General features: G+C 35.6%; 1 protein-coding gene across 4 annotated transcripts in view; it reads left to right on the forward strand.

The window, feature by feature from the left end:
- The window catches only part of LOC115209623 (cilia- and flagella-associated protein 300-like), a 281,205-nt gene extending 269,398 nt beyond the window's left edge, over positions 1-11,807 (forward strand). For all 4 annotated transcript variants that reach the window (XM_029778075.2, XM_036501588.1, XM_036501589.1 and 1 more), the window contains exon 8: positions 11,574-11,807. In XM_029778075.2, coding sequence (XP_029633935.1) covers positions 11,574-11,690 — 117 coding nt within the window. In that variant the 3' untranslated portion in view covers positions 11,691-11,807. The remainder of the gene's footprint in view (positions 1-11,573) is intronic.
- Positions 11,808-15,588: the final 3,781 nt, after the last annotated feature.

The raw sequence follows: 15,588 nt of genomic DNA on the forward strand, positions 1-15,588 counted from the left end.
TGTAGACTTATTCACTGTTCACTTCCTGTGCATATTCACGCAGTTTTGGTTCCTTTTTCTGATGAGTTGTAGTGCAGCACCTGATCACTGTATACAATAAATTTATTATATATATTTATGCCTTGAAATAGAGAAGCTTTTGAAAAATCTGTTTTGTCTGGTTTTTAACAAGTTTGTCTTTAGTAAATAGATAAATGAAGGCAAATAAACACTTCATTTCATATTACAGTAAATGCTGAAAATAACAGTAGATACTACATGCTAAATCTAAATGTATCTTTTGTTAGATGAACAGCATAAAAAATATACTAAGGATCTGAGTTCCTTTTAATCCTTGACTTCCTTTAGTTTATATAAATTTATATAATGCAATTTTTTTTTTATTTCCTTTTCTTTCAGTTTGAACCTAAATTTGCTTAATCTTACACTAATCAAGTAATGCATGAGTCTTACGAACCTAGACGTACTTCTTATTAAAAAATTCGCTCTATCTTATTGGTTTTTTTCATTGAGCAATAAATTATAAGCTGTTATATTAATTATATCAGGAAGAGAACAGATTAATTTTGATTCATTTATATAAATGTCTCAGAGGAAACATATAAAGGATTTAAAATATTTCATATTGCAATCAAGATCTGGGTTTGGGAGTGAAATTTTTCTTAACAAATTACATTCAATTAATCATTCTATTAATTGGCAATTATAGTAAGTAATTAATGTAAAAACATGTAACATTCAATTTCAATTTGCATTTGCTTTGGAACAAATTATAAATATTTATAAGTAATTCTTATTTTTTATTGAGAGTTGTAAAATGGGATGAAAATGAAATGAAGTACTTTTGATTACTTCAGCAAGAAATAGAAGAGATACAGCATTTATTTGCAGATCTGATGTTGTATCAGGACATAAATATTACTATAGACTGCAAAAGTTCAGTTGAATCATTCTGAAATTGTATGTTTAAAATATGTAAGTGCATAGAAGCAAGATACTAGCTACATTGACCATACTATAATAAAAACATTGGGAAGAATATTTCTGATTCCATATGGATTATCATCATCATCATTTAGCGTCTGTTTTCCATGTTGGCATGAGTAAGGTGGTGTGACTGGGGCTGGTAGGATGGAGGGCTGCACCAGGGGCCAGTCTGTTTTGGCCTGGTTTCTACAGCTGAATGCCTTTCCTAATACCAACCAATCCTCAGGGTGTACTGGATACATGTCAATGGCACAAGTGCCTTATATGTGTCATCAGCACAGGTGCTTTTTACATTGTCACCAGCATGGGTGACTTTTATGTGTCACTGGCTCAAGTGATTTTCTTGTGCTGTTAGCAATGAACACAAAACTTTTCAGGTTCATATTGCATGTAGTTATAAAGCATTATCTTATGAGGACAATACAGCTGAAGGAAGCAGATCTTCAAGCTTCCAGGTTCTGACAATGCTTACCTTGCTACCTTGCTGATTGCTGATACAGTATCAAACAACAAATGTCCATGAGATAATGAGAGAGCATCTACACCAGTGAATCTCAACCATTTTTTGCCTATCGACCCCTTGCCATTCAATGTTTAAAAATCCTATTATCTTGTTATAATTAAATATTATTAGAAATTGTATAGAAAAATTGTTAAAATATTTTATGCATTGTTGAAGTATAACCAGTTTATTGCATGTAAATTTTAGCATCAAATTCTTATATGGACCCCTAAAGGTTGTGCGGACCCTAGTTGAGAACCACCACTCTACATGGATGCTCAGCTCATTAGAAATTAAAGCCAAATCTCTCTTATAGCAGTCTTCAATTAATTCATCATTATCGCCATCATTTAACATCTTTGCATGAATGGATCAGATGGAATTTGTTGATACAGATTTTTTTTCTACAACTGGATGCTCTTTCTGTTACCAACCCTCATATGTTTCCAGACGTTTTTTATGGAAAACTGGAAATGAAGAGCATTATTTAACATAACAGTGATGCTTGGTTTACAACCATCACATGTGCATATATATATATATATATATAATATATATATATGCGTGAGAGAGAGAGCTTTGGTTAGCCTGAGTGTATAGTAGAAAGTATTTGCCCATGGTGCCACACTGTGGGACCAATCCCAAGACCTCATGGTTGAGAAGAAAATTTCTTAACCACGCAGCTATATCCGCCTATAAACCACGCATGTGGTTGTACTGCTAATAAAATACTGTAGAGAGGCCAAAACATCGCAGTATCTTATTCCCTCTTCAATTACTCACAGTTTTATGCCATTAGAAAAAATGTTTAAAGATCTAAAACAAATATGAAAAATAGCATGATCAGTGCACTATTATGTTGATATTAACAGGTTTTTGAGATTGAGAAATATTTCTCATTCTTTTCCTTCTTTATCATCTTCATAATCTTTTCCAGGGTCAATTTAATCAACTAAACCCTTCTCTTATAATTGCTGGCCTCGTACCAAAGTTCATCTTGTTGTTGTCATCAGTTTTCATCATCATTATCATCATCATCATCATCATCGTGGTGGTGGTGGTGGTAGTAGTAGTAGTAGTGGTAGTGGTAGTGGTAGCAGTAGCAGCAGCAGTAGTAAAATAAAGTACTTGTCAAATACTGAGAGGTGTCTAAATCAGAAATTATTATTATTTTTCCTCACATCTACCCACAGCATAAGCATGTAATTTTTTGCATCACTCCACCAATGTTGTGCTTTTCTTTGGAAGGGAGATTAAGAGGGATTATGTGGTACACCTAAATTCATGTATTATGCCTGTTTGTTTCATTGGGCACCTGTGCTGGTGACACACAAAAGGCACCCGTGCCAGTGACACATAGAAGACAACCAGTGCACTCTATGGAATGGTTGGCATCCAACCTTAGAAACCAAACCAAAACCGACTGGAACCTGGTGTAGCTCTCTGGCTCACCAGTTCCAGTCAAACCATCTAACCCATGCCAGCATGGAAAATGGATGCTAAATGATGATGAGGATGATGATGATGATTCATTGTATACTTTTTGTTACATTAGTTGGGAGTAATTGCTAGAATACGTGTTGTCTGAGGAATTTTATGGCATTTAGAGGTGATTCTTTTGGAAACATACTGCGTGATTGTGCATTTGCTACTGAGTTGAAGGTATGTTACATTTAAGGAAATGGATGGCCAATTTGGCTACCACACAGGGTGCCAAACCCTGTACAAGGCCACTACTTGGAAAGAATCTATGCTGGGCCTGCTAGTGATATCTTTTGGACTATATAAAATCTGTGAGCTTCTGTATATGTATTTCTTTATGCTTCTTCAAAGAAAACAACAATTATTATTGGTTCTGTTTTTACTTTTACTTTTACTTACTTCAAGTTTAGTATTCTTATACTTTGATAGCTATTCAAAATCAAAATCAAAATCAATTCGATGACTGGCATCCGTGCTAACGGGGTGCAAAGATCACCATACGAGTGTGATCGTTGACAGAGCGGCTATTCGAGTATGATCGTTACCAGCGTCGCCTTACTGGCACTTATGCCTGTGCTAGTAGGGTGCCAAGAGCACCATCCGAGCGAGATCGTTGCCACGTAAAAGGGCACCATTCGAGCGTGATCGTTATCAACGTTGCTTCACTGGCACCTGTGCCGGTGGCATGTGTAAAGGGATTCGAGCAAGGTCGTTGCCAGTACCGCCTGACTGGCCCCCGTGCTGCTGGTACATAAAAAGCACCCACTACTCTCTCGGAGTGGTTGGCATTAGGAAGGGCATCCAGCTGTAGAAGCTCTGCCAGATCAGATTCGGAGTCTGGTGCAGCCATCTGGTTCGCCAGCCCTCAATCAAAATCGTCCAACCCATGCTAGCATGGAAAGCAGACGTTAAACAATGATGATGATGATGATATATATACATATATATATATATATATCTATATATATAAAACTGTAGTTGTGCGAGTGTCTGTCTCCTACGATTTAGATTCCTAACTACTCCCACATTTTGCGGTGCAGTTTAACCAAAACCGGGTATCTTATAGTCGTGATTCATATCGAGCCCGTCTGGGTATTAGCGCGCGTCTACGATGAGTCTACGATTTTTAAAATAATTTAACATCATTTTTTTCCATTTTAACGCATATTTTTTCGTGTGTCGATGGCGGCGGAGTTGGCGTCCACACCTGCACCTGTGTTGCTTCTCCCCCTTCTTCCCTCCCTCGTGAAGCTGTGGGGAAGGGAGTGTAAGGAAATCAACGTCGTAAAGCGTTGTCAAGGAGACCAGCTTTCTTTTAGAACAACGACTTCATGGCTTGAAGACACCAAAACAGAAATGGCCAAGAAAGCGTCTACGATGAGTCTACGATTTAAAAAAAAATTTACCATCATTTTTTCCATTTTAATGCATTTTTTCGTTATTATATAAGGGAAGTAACTCTCTAAAAATGTCTACGATGAGTCAACAATTAAAAAAAAAAAATTACCATCATTTTTTCCATTTTAATGCATTTTTTCGCTATTATATAAGGGAAGTAACTCTCTAAAAATGTCTACGATGAGTCAACAATTAAAAAAAAAAAATTACCATAATTTTTTATTCCATTTTTAATGCATTTTTTTGCTAATTTTTTTGCTATAACTCTCTAAAAATGCTTATATAGTTATTTCCCTTACAAACCCGAGCAACGCCGGGCGATACTGCTAGTATATATTTATATATATATATATTCATACATACATATATATATATATATACACACACTAGCAGAATTGCCCGGAGTTGCTCGGGGCTGAATTGCTTGAAAGTACTGTTAATGATTGCACTGAATTATGATGATTATTCAGGCAAATATTGATATAAGTTTACGGTGGGAGATAAGGACTTAACGATTAAACGTGTGCTATTGCATTGTTTTGGGGGAACCAAATTTCTGATGAGCATTATAGGGACACCAACTTTAAGTTTGAGAAAGTGTGGTGGTAGTCCGGGGTGCTCAAAGGAATTGAGTACCTCTATTGGATAGTTGATGACGTCCTCTGGGTCAGGAGTTGTATCGATAGACTGATATACATAGACTTCCCCAGGAATGAGTTTTAGCATTTCATCATTAATATGGTGAACAGTTTTATTCCTCGGGGCCAGTATAGCCTTTTTGCCAATCCAATCCATATTCTGATAATTAGCTTGTAGATCTGGGAACACTGCATCTCTGAGATCAGAAGGCGTCTTAACAATGGTACAAATGGAATTGATGGTAATATTACCATTTTCATCCCCTGGTATTTTGCCTTCGCCAAGTGCAAGGAGGGTGTGAGGAAATGCTGCTGATGTGATATTACGTCGCATATGAGCACGCATATTGGTGTGAAGTTTGAGAGTTACTTCCCTTTATTTAAAGAAATATGCATTAAAATGGAAAAAAATGATGGTAAATTATTTGTAAAATCGTAGACTCATCGTAGACGCGCGCTAATACCCAGAAGGGCTCGATATGAATCACGACTATAAGATACCCGGTTTTGGTTAAACTGCATCGCAAAATGTGGGAGTAGTTAGGAATCTAAATCGGAGTAGACAGACACACAACCTTTGTTTTATATATAAATATTTTCGTCCTAAAAAACTTTGTATGGATTGAATGGTTACCTCTATGGAAATATATACACGCACATTATACATACATGTGTGTATAGATGAATATATAAATACATTTAAATATCTATATACACTTTTGGGCGATCTTTCTGTTTCTTAGAGATAACTTTAGATCTTATTTTCGTCCTAAAAAACTTTGTATGGAGTGAATGGTTACCTCTATGGAAATATATACACACACGTTATACATACATGTGTGCATAGATGAATATATAAATACATTTATATATCTATATACACTTTTGGGCGATCTTTGTGCTACTTAGAGATAACAGTAGATCTTATTTTCGTCCTAAAAAACTTTGTGCGGAGTGAATGGTTACGTCTATGGAAATATATACACACACATTATACATACATCTGTGTATAGATGAATATATAAATACATTTAAATATCTATATACACTTTTGGGCGATCTTTCTGCTACTTGGATATACTTTAGATCTTATATTTGTTCTAAATAACTTTGTATGGAGTGAAAGGTTACCTCTATGGAAATATATACACACACATTATACATACATCTGTGTACAGATGAATATATAAATACATTTAAATATCTATATACACTTTTGGGCGATCTTTCTGCTACTTGGATATACTTTAGATCTTATATTTGTTCTAAATAACTTTGTATGGAGTGAAAGGTTACCTCTATGGAAATATATACACACACATTATACATACATCTGTGTATAGATGAATATATAAATACATTTAAATATCTATATACACTTTTGGGCGATCTTTCTGCTACTTGGATATACTTTAGATCTTATATTTGTTCTAAATAACTTTGTATGGAGTGAAAGGTTACCTCTATGGAAATATATACACACACATTATACATACATCTGTGTATAGATGAATATTAAATACATTAAATATCTATATACACTTTTGGGCGATCTTTCTGCTACTTGGATATACTTTAGATCTTATATTTGTTCTAAATAACTTTGTATGGAGTGAAAGGTTACCTCTATGGAAATATATACACACACATTATACATACATCTGTGTATAGATGAATATATAAATACATTTAAATATCTATATACACTTTTGGGCGATCTTTCTGCTACTTGGATATACTTAGATCTTATATTTGTTCTAAATAACTTGTATGGAGTGAAAGGTTACCTCTATGGAAATATATACACACACATTATACATACATCTGTGTATAGATGAATATATAAATACATTTAAATATCTATACACTTTTGGGCGATCTTCTGCTACTTGGATATACTTTAGATCTTATATTTGTTCTAAATAACTTTGTATGGAGTGAAAGGTACCTCTATGGAAATATACACACATTATACATACATCTGTGTATAGATGAATATATAAATACATTAAATATCTATATACACTTTTGGGCGATCTTTTGCTACTTGGATATACTTTAGATCTTATATTGTTCTAAATAACTTGTATGGAGTGAAAGGTTACCTCTATGGAAATATATACACACACATTATACATACATCTGTGTATAGATGAATATATAAATACATTTAAATATCTATATACACTTTTGGGCGATCTTTCTGCTACTTGGATATACTTTAGATCTTATATTCGTCCTAAAAAACTTTGTATGAATTGAAAAAGAAAATGAATTGAAATTTTTAAGAAAGGAATTTGTTTACATACATGTGTGAAATGGCAAATGTTTGTGCAGTTGTCCGAAATGGAACCAGGGTAAATGTGTGGAACTGATGTATTATAATGAATAGTCCTTCTTGTTGTGAATATTAATTTGATTAATATGAACTGAAAACCAGTGGTGTAGCATATAAGACCATAGGTGATCTAGCAAAAAGGATGACCAGTCTGACTGGCTCATCCCTGTCACACACTCACACACACGCACACACACACACACACACGCGCACACACAAACACACATGCACACACATGAACACACACACGCACACACATGAACACACACACACACGTTAGCTTACAATTTTATTTATATATTTGCGTGTCTATGTGTGTGAAGAGGAAGTGGGAGTAATATGCAGAGTGAAAGAGTGAAATGGTAAAATATTTAGTTTTCTCGAATTTTTTCTGAAATGGGGGTGAAATTGAAAGAAATTTTGTATGCCATGACCGAATGAGAGTACTTTGAAAAATCATAGGTAAACTCTAATTGAAGAAATTGTGTGAGGAGTAAATCGTTATGTATTTATTTGTTTCTGTTTGCTGTGTTGTTTTTTTTTGAGTAGTGGTTTAAGGTACACTTCTCTCGTTTTATATAAATACTTTCACTTTAATCGTTGCACACTTGCTCCATTTGTGTGTGTGTGTGTGTGTGTGCTGTAGCCCACACTAAGAAAAGCACTTCACTTACACACCACAATGTGAGTTTTCTCGAAATTTTGCTTAATTGGGGGTGAAATTTGAAAAACTGTACCTGGCACGACCCGATGTATTCTATTCTTAAAAATGCTAGGTAAATTGTAATTGAAGAAATCCTATATTGTAGATTTCTATAAGAGACAAAGGGAGGCAGATAAAATCTGCCTTTTATAATAAGAGATATATATACATATATACATATATATATATTATATATATATATATATATATATATATATTTATATATATATGTGTGTGTGTGTGTATACACATACATACATGTACAGATATATAGATAGAGAGAGAGAGAGAGAGAGAGAGAGATAGACAGACAGACACACATATCCAAATGGTTCACTTGTATTGTTAAAAAATAATTTTAAAAAGGAAACTGATGACAGAAATTATTATTGTTGTTGTTATTAATGTCAGGTCAGTCCTGGTCAGCCATCCTATCTTTATGCTTATCTGTAGTTGCATTGTCCAATGTGTCTTTCTTTTTTTTGTCTTTTTAAGACAGTAAGCAATAATATGAGGGAGATTTATCTGCTATTTTTAGCAAGGCAAACATTCAAATAGGGGGTCTGTCATTGGCTAGTTTGATGGGATGGTAGAAATAATAGAGCAGTATTTCCCAACCTATTTTCCCCTAGGCACCACTATAACTTTCTAGAAAAATCTATGCTCATATACCCCACAAGTGGTTGGGAAAAGGCAACTTTATTTTTAATATTTTATTGCTGTTAAGGCAGCAAGCTGGCAGAAACGTTAGCACGCCGGGCGAAATGCTTACCGGTATTTCATCTGCTGTTACATTTTGAGTTCAAATTCTACCGAGGTCGACTTTGCCTTTCATCCTTTCGGGGTCAATTAAATAAGTACCAGTTACGCACTGGGGCCAATGTAATCGACTTAATCCGTTTGTCCTTGTTTGTCCCCTCTATGTTTAGCCCCTTGTGGGTAGTAAAGAAATAGGTATTTCATCTGTCTTTACATTCTGAGTTCAAATTCCGCCACTTTGACTCTCATCCTTTCAGGGTTGATAAATTAAATTACCAGTTGTATACTGGGGCCAATCTAATCGACTGGCCTCCTCCCAAAAATCTGAGCCTTGTGCCTAGAGTAGAAAAGAATATTTTATCACTGTTATTCAAAACAAAGGAATCTACTGGTAACTCTTTTATTGAATACTGAGTACAAAGAAAGTACAAGAGAAAAAAAAGTGAGTCACTTTAATGAGGACTTTGGTCCTGGTGACTATGGCACCACACCCCACCACGATTTTCCCAGGCCCCACCAGTGGGGCATATGCCCCATGTTGGCAATCACTGCAATAGATGTAATAGCTTGCAGTATTTTCATTATTTTCTGCTATACTAAAGCTTCAAATATTGCTGAGATTGACTTTGTTTTGTTTGTTTTTTTGCTCTTCTGTGTTCCATAGACCACATACCAAGTTTGTATCTGACTCAATTCAATTGATTTTATTATTTCTTTGCTTTGCATATTGTGACTGTTAGAAATCATTATTTTGAAAATAATAATTATAATTACAGAAATTTATCTCAACAAAATTTGAACCCAAGAGATTAATGTCTCTGAAACTATATCAAACACAAACACATTTTTAACCCTTTAGCATTTAAACCAGCCAAAATAATCTACCTGTATTATCTTTAATCTGGCCAGATCCAACCTCTCAGACTTACCATACAATATTCTAAAAAGCATGTCATTGAAATCTCAAAGCTACAAGATAATGCATGATTAATTTAAATCAATATGAATAAATAAGCATCATATTTGACAGAGAAATATGAATGCTAAAGGATTAAGGTGTATCAAAAGCCTTAATAGGGTTTCAGTGACTCAATTTTAAAAGAAAAAAATGTACCTAGAAATGCCCCCAATCCTACAATCTCATTCCCCACACATCACTAAATTAATAGCAACTTTTGTAGCTTATTTCATTATATCTTTCTATATTCAAAACATCCAAGGTCAGAGGTTTTCTTCTTAAAAAAAAAAGCAACTCATATGATGTCAAATGACCTTCTCACCATTTTACAGCTTGGCATTGTTTTAATATTTGCTTTTCCTGACTGGCATTGATTAAACATCATCAAGCTCCTCAATAATACATCGTCTCACCTGTAAACCTTACACCTTAAGATATGATCACATCTCACTACTTCTTCCCCTATGGATACTGTCTGTGCTGGCACCACATAAAAAGCACCCAGCACACACTGTGGAGTGGTTGGCACTAGGAAGGGCATCCAGCCATAGAAACCAAACCAAATCATATTGGAAGCTGGCACAGCTCTCTGGCTTGCCAGGTTTGGTCAGGCTTTCCAACCCATGCCAGCATGGGAAAGGGACATTAAAGGAGGAGGAGGTAGAGAAGGGGGATGTCATAAAACAGCATTTTTTTCACTTAATGAGATGTAATTCATTCACATCACCTGCAGACCGCATTAAATATTTTTAATACCCAGTCATTTTCTCATCTCACTACTTGTGCAATGTTTTACATTCCCATTCGTGAGGATAGCTGGGTAAGTATAAACTCTATCAAAGTCCCTTTGATTGGCTGACCAGTGATTCTGTATTAAGATCATGTAATGATTGCAAGTGTTGGTCAAACACTCAGCTATTTACAATGAGCAGTTAGTTTCATTGAGGAAACAATTGGAACCCAAGCAAGAGGAACCCTTATTCTTCAAGCTGACAAGAGACCAAGATGTTCATATATTTTATTTCAATTTTCCTGTTGAATAAAGACTGAAAGGGTACAACCTTGAATGCAGTCAAAGAAGGGTTCCCTAGAGAATTTACTCAACAGGGTGCATAGCTCAGTGATCAGCAAGACTCTCCAGATTGAGCCACTACTTCTCATTGAGAGGACCCAGCTCTGGTACAACAGACATGGGATTAGACTGTCACAGGAAAGAATTGCAAGATGAATTCTTCAAGCGAAGCCTTGCAGCAAGAGACTTGAGGACGAACCAAGAATGAGATGGTTGGTCATGCTTGGGAATCCTGTTGGAAAACTTGGTGATGGTTGCTTCTGACGAGACCCTATGGAGAAGTGCCTGAGGACTCTGTTCCCACAACCACCCTAGGAATGGTAGGCAGAAAAGACGGATGGAGAAATAGATGGCTGCAATATTTCTGTGGTTGATAAAATTTTAGAATTTTAGAATGTAACTTAGCTATGAGGGGGTATTGTAAAGTTCTTGGCTTCAGGTAAAAGAAAAAACAGGAAGATCAGTTACTTATGATCTTATTCAACACAGTCTCCTCTCAGATTCACACACTTATTGCACCAGTCTTTCAGTTTTTCTAAGCCCTGTAAAAGAATTCAAAAGGTTGGGCTTCCAACCAGGCCTTTCACGATACCCTTATAGCCAGGAACTTTTCAGCACCCCACCAAATATCAGGTATAATTTGGGGGAAAATTAGTCACATTTAAAAATATATACTTTTAAGATTTTTGTTTCTTTTGTGCTAACTTTACAGTCAAATCTCTCTTCTATGTTGCAGGATGAAGATGACACCATGATATATCCATCTGATGCTGCACATATTCAAACATTTGCTTATCTCGTTGTGGATCCATTGAAACATTATATCACTGTATTGTATCATTGTTTTTGTTAAACTTAATAATAGAGTTACCAATTTTCATGTTTTTTCCCTGAACATTAAATTATCTATTTTGTAGTTTTCCTTGTTTTGCTTTCTTTTATTACAAACATAATAAATATATGGAAATAATAATCATGTTTTGTTGTTTTTCAATTATGTTTTTATGCAGTTTTTATGAAGAAGTATTTCAATAAGTTGAACATTAAACTGGATGTTAAAATATATTTATTAGAAGAATAAACCAAGAAGGAATTCTAGAGAGTTGAAGTTCTGGGTGGGTAAATAACTGTAGAAAAGACAGAAATGCATTTTAGGTCTTCATCTAGTCATCGTTAAAGTGAAAGAGGGTGACTCAGGTAAAGTGGATGGCACAGCAGATCAGGCTGAAAGATCCTTGCTTCTCATGTATATGCAAAAATTGTTATACTTGGGGGTGGTCATATTTTGCCAGTTAAACATACCTTCCATGTTTGGTCTTTACCTCAGCTCTATTATTATCATTTTAGTTTCTTTGTCAAAGCTTTTCAGTGACTCTTTGTCCCACGTGTCTCCTCTTGTTTTGCTTTGTCAATTGTGGACACATACAACAAACAATCACTGAAGAGGTCACACGGTGTGCAACAAAAGAGCTTTGACAAAGAAACAATAATAATAATAATAAAGTAAAGATCAAACATAGAGTGTGTTTAGTTGGTAAAAGATGACCATCCCCAAGTATAACAATGTTTCAACACATGATTTCATATCAAGAATCTCGCAAATCAAATATATAAAAATATGTTATGCCAAATTTCACAAAAGTGAAATTTCCCAAGCTGGTATGAATGGATGGTTTACACCTTGCTTTCATTCAGAGATGCTATCAAGAACCATGAAATTGGAGGGAAGGGAGATGTGTCCAAGACATTTGGAAGTCCTTGCAGATTGAAGTGGTGTTCACCTACTTGTTTCTGGGTTGATTTCTGTCAGGTAAACGTAGACTTGGACAGTATTCCAGATACCTGCAGTGGGAAGAAGGCCCTATACAGGAGTTTCAAAATAACAATGATACAAGACAAAGATAATTGCTATGTACTGCACTTCAGACAGGAATTAAGAAAGATAAGACTGAAGCACTGGATTTATGAGGTAAAACAGATGTTGTAGAAAGAACACGTTGAAGAGAGCCAAGTACGTTAGGTGAACTTTGATATAGTGCACTGTTAACGAGTTCATGAAAGCAGCAGTCAATGTAGCAGATATGGAAGAGACAGCATGTCTGTGGTGGTAGTGTAATGCTTACCAATCAACCAAATGACTTTTTAGTGGTGATGATCTGTAATATTTGTGTATCAACAGCACCATCCCAGACATCTAAGCAGTATTCTAATATGGGTTTTGCTTATGACATTGTAGAGACTCAGCAACTATTCAGAGCTGAAGTTGTGACTTTGATGTTAATCTAAACAAAGCACAACTATGACCAAAGGCATTGTAGCGATTACCATCACATCTTTTTGTATATTTTTTTAAGATGATAGGCTGTGATTTAAGATTTGGCTGCTATTTCTAGCATGTCAAGTGGTCTCATAGAAGCTCAAGTTTGGCTCTGATAAAAGAAATGTGGTTTTTGGAATGCAATCCTAGCTATGTTAGAGACATGGTCACCATTGTGAGATCTAGCATTTGTAGCAACTCTAACAAGGTTTAACTGTGTTTCTTTTGTGTGCAGGGATTTTGTTAGAATGCAGTTGAAGGAAAACAGGTTTTCATATCCTATTGGATGGCATTTTCTTAATTTCTATTCCCCAAACTGGGACATATCTGGAATGAAGTGTCTAAGTGGCATGTATGTGATGCTTTCTTCAAATCCATTGCCTGCATGCAGCAAAATATACAACAGTTAACTACCAGAATTATTTCAGATGCCTACATCTTTCCCTTTACCAAAATAAGAAAACCATTATTCTTTTACTTATTTCAGTCATTTGACTGCAGCCATGCTGGAGCACTGCCTTGAACAAATCGACCACAGGACTTTTTTTTTTTTTAAGCCTTGTACTTATACTATCAGTCTCTTTTGCCGAACCACTAGGTTACAGGGAACGTTAACACACCAACACTGGTTGTCAAGCAGTGATGGGGGAGGACAGACTCAGACACAAACACACAACTATATGATGGGCTTCTTTTAGTTTCCATCTACCAAATCTCACAAGGCTTTGGTCAGCCCAAGGCTATAGTAGAAAACAGCTGCCCAAGGTGCCATGTAGAGGGACTGAACCTGGAACCATGTGGTTGGGAAGCAAGCTTCTTACCACACAGTCACATATTTATTTCTCTTTTCCAATTTCAATAATCTTATTCTAAAATTCATGCCTCATAATTTCTGGTAACAAAATCCTTTTATACTTACTTTATTTGGTATTTAATGCAGATTTCTAACACTGTACTTAATTCTCCAGATATTCCTGGTAAAGTAATATTTAGAAGCAGTTTGTTCAAATTTTGATTCCCATTTCAGTTAACTTCTTACTTCATTCTATTAGTAGCCATATCTACAGATTGTATTACTTCTGGTATTGCATGTCTCCATATTTTAAACATTTATTTAATCAATACTTGCATATCTTTCTATTTCAGTTAACCATTTGTCTGGTCTGTTAAAGATTATCTGTTTTGTCTAACTAGATATCAAAAATTGATCTCCTTACTTTCATCATCATCATCATCATCATTATTCAGCATCCGTTTTCCATGCTGGCATGGGTTGGATGGTTTGACAGGGACTGGTAAGCCAGAGAGTTGCAGCAGGCTCCCATCTGTTGTAGCTTGGTTTCTATGGTTGGATGCCCTTCCTAATGCCAACCACTCCACAGAGTATACCAGGTGCCCTTTACATGTCACCAGCACTGACACAACCACCATTTCACTTCTCAAGCCCAGCAAATCACCAAAAGCCTCAGTCATTTGTCCTCACCTCTTTCAGACTAACTTTGATCAACTATATATATAGGCGCAGGAGTGGCTGTGTGGTAAGTAGCTTGCTAACCAACCACATGGTTCCGGGTTCAGTCTCACTGCGTGGAACCTTGGGCAAGTGTCTTCTGCTATAGCCCCGGGCCGACCAAAGCCTTGTGAAAGAAGCCTGTCGTATATATGTATATATATACGTATGTGTGTATATGTTTGTGTGTCTGTGTTTGTCCTCCTAGCATTGCTTGACAACCGATGCTGGTGTGTTTACGTCCCCGTCACTTAGCGGTTCAGCAAAAGGGACCGATAGAATAAGTACTGGGCTTACAAAAGAATAAGTCCTGGGGTCGATTTGCTCGACTAAAGGCGGTGCTCCAGCATGGCCACAGTCAAATGACTGAAACAAGTAAAAGAGTATATTAGATACCATATCTCAAGACCCTATCACTATTGTTACTTATTGTTACTTTGTGACTATATATTTGTAATCTTTCACTTGAGTTTCTTGTACTTCTCTCCTGATTCTTGTCCCTTGATCTCAATTCTTGTACACCCTGGATAATTAGTTTATATCTTGTCAGCAGTTTTATTCACTGCAACCATATCAGGTCTTCTGCTCTTCTTATCCTATGACCACATTAGCTGATGAAATCCCAAAGGATTTTGATGTCCTTAGTCATGACTTTTTCTCTGTTCTTTTTCATTTATACTTTGCATATAATTTTTTATAGGTAGTCCAGGCCACGTTATCATGTCTTATATATCCCTTCTGAATTCATTTACTACATTCACTTATTACTTGTACACTTTCTTGATAATCATTTCACATTCAGTTGTTTCACCAATATAGAAGTTTGTTTCCAAAGAACTGTTCTTGTTTACAAAGTTCAGTACTTCAGTTTCAGGGTCATGACTAAATTTTTCATGAAGTCAGTTTTTCAATCAATTATAAAAA

This window comes from Octopus sinensis, linkage group LG3, assembly GCF_006345805.1.
Source record: "Octopus sinensis linkage group LG3, ASM634580v1, whole genome shotgun sequence".
In the NCBI taxonomy this organism is placed as follows: Eukaryota; Metazoa; Mollusca; class Cephalopoda; order Octopoda; family Octopodidae; genus Octopus; species Octopus sinensis.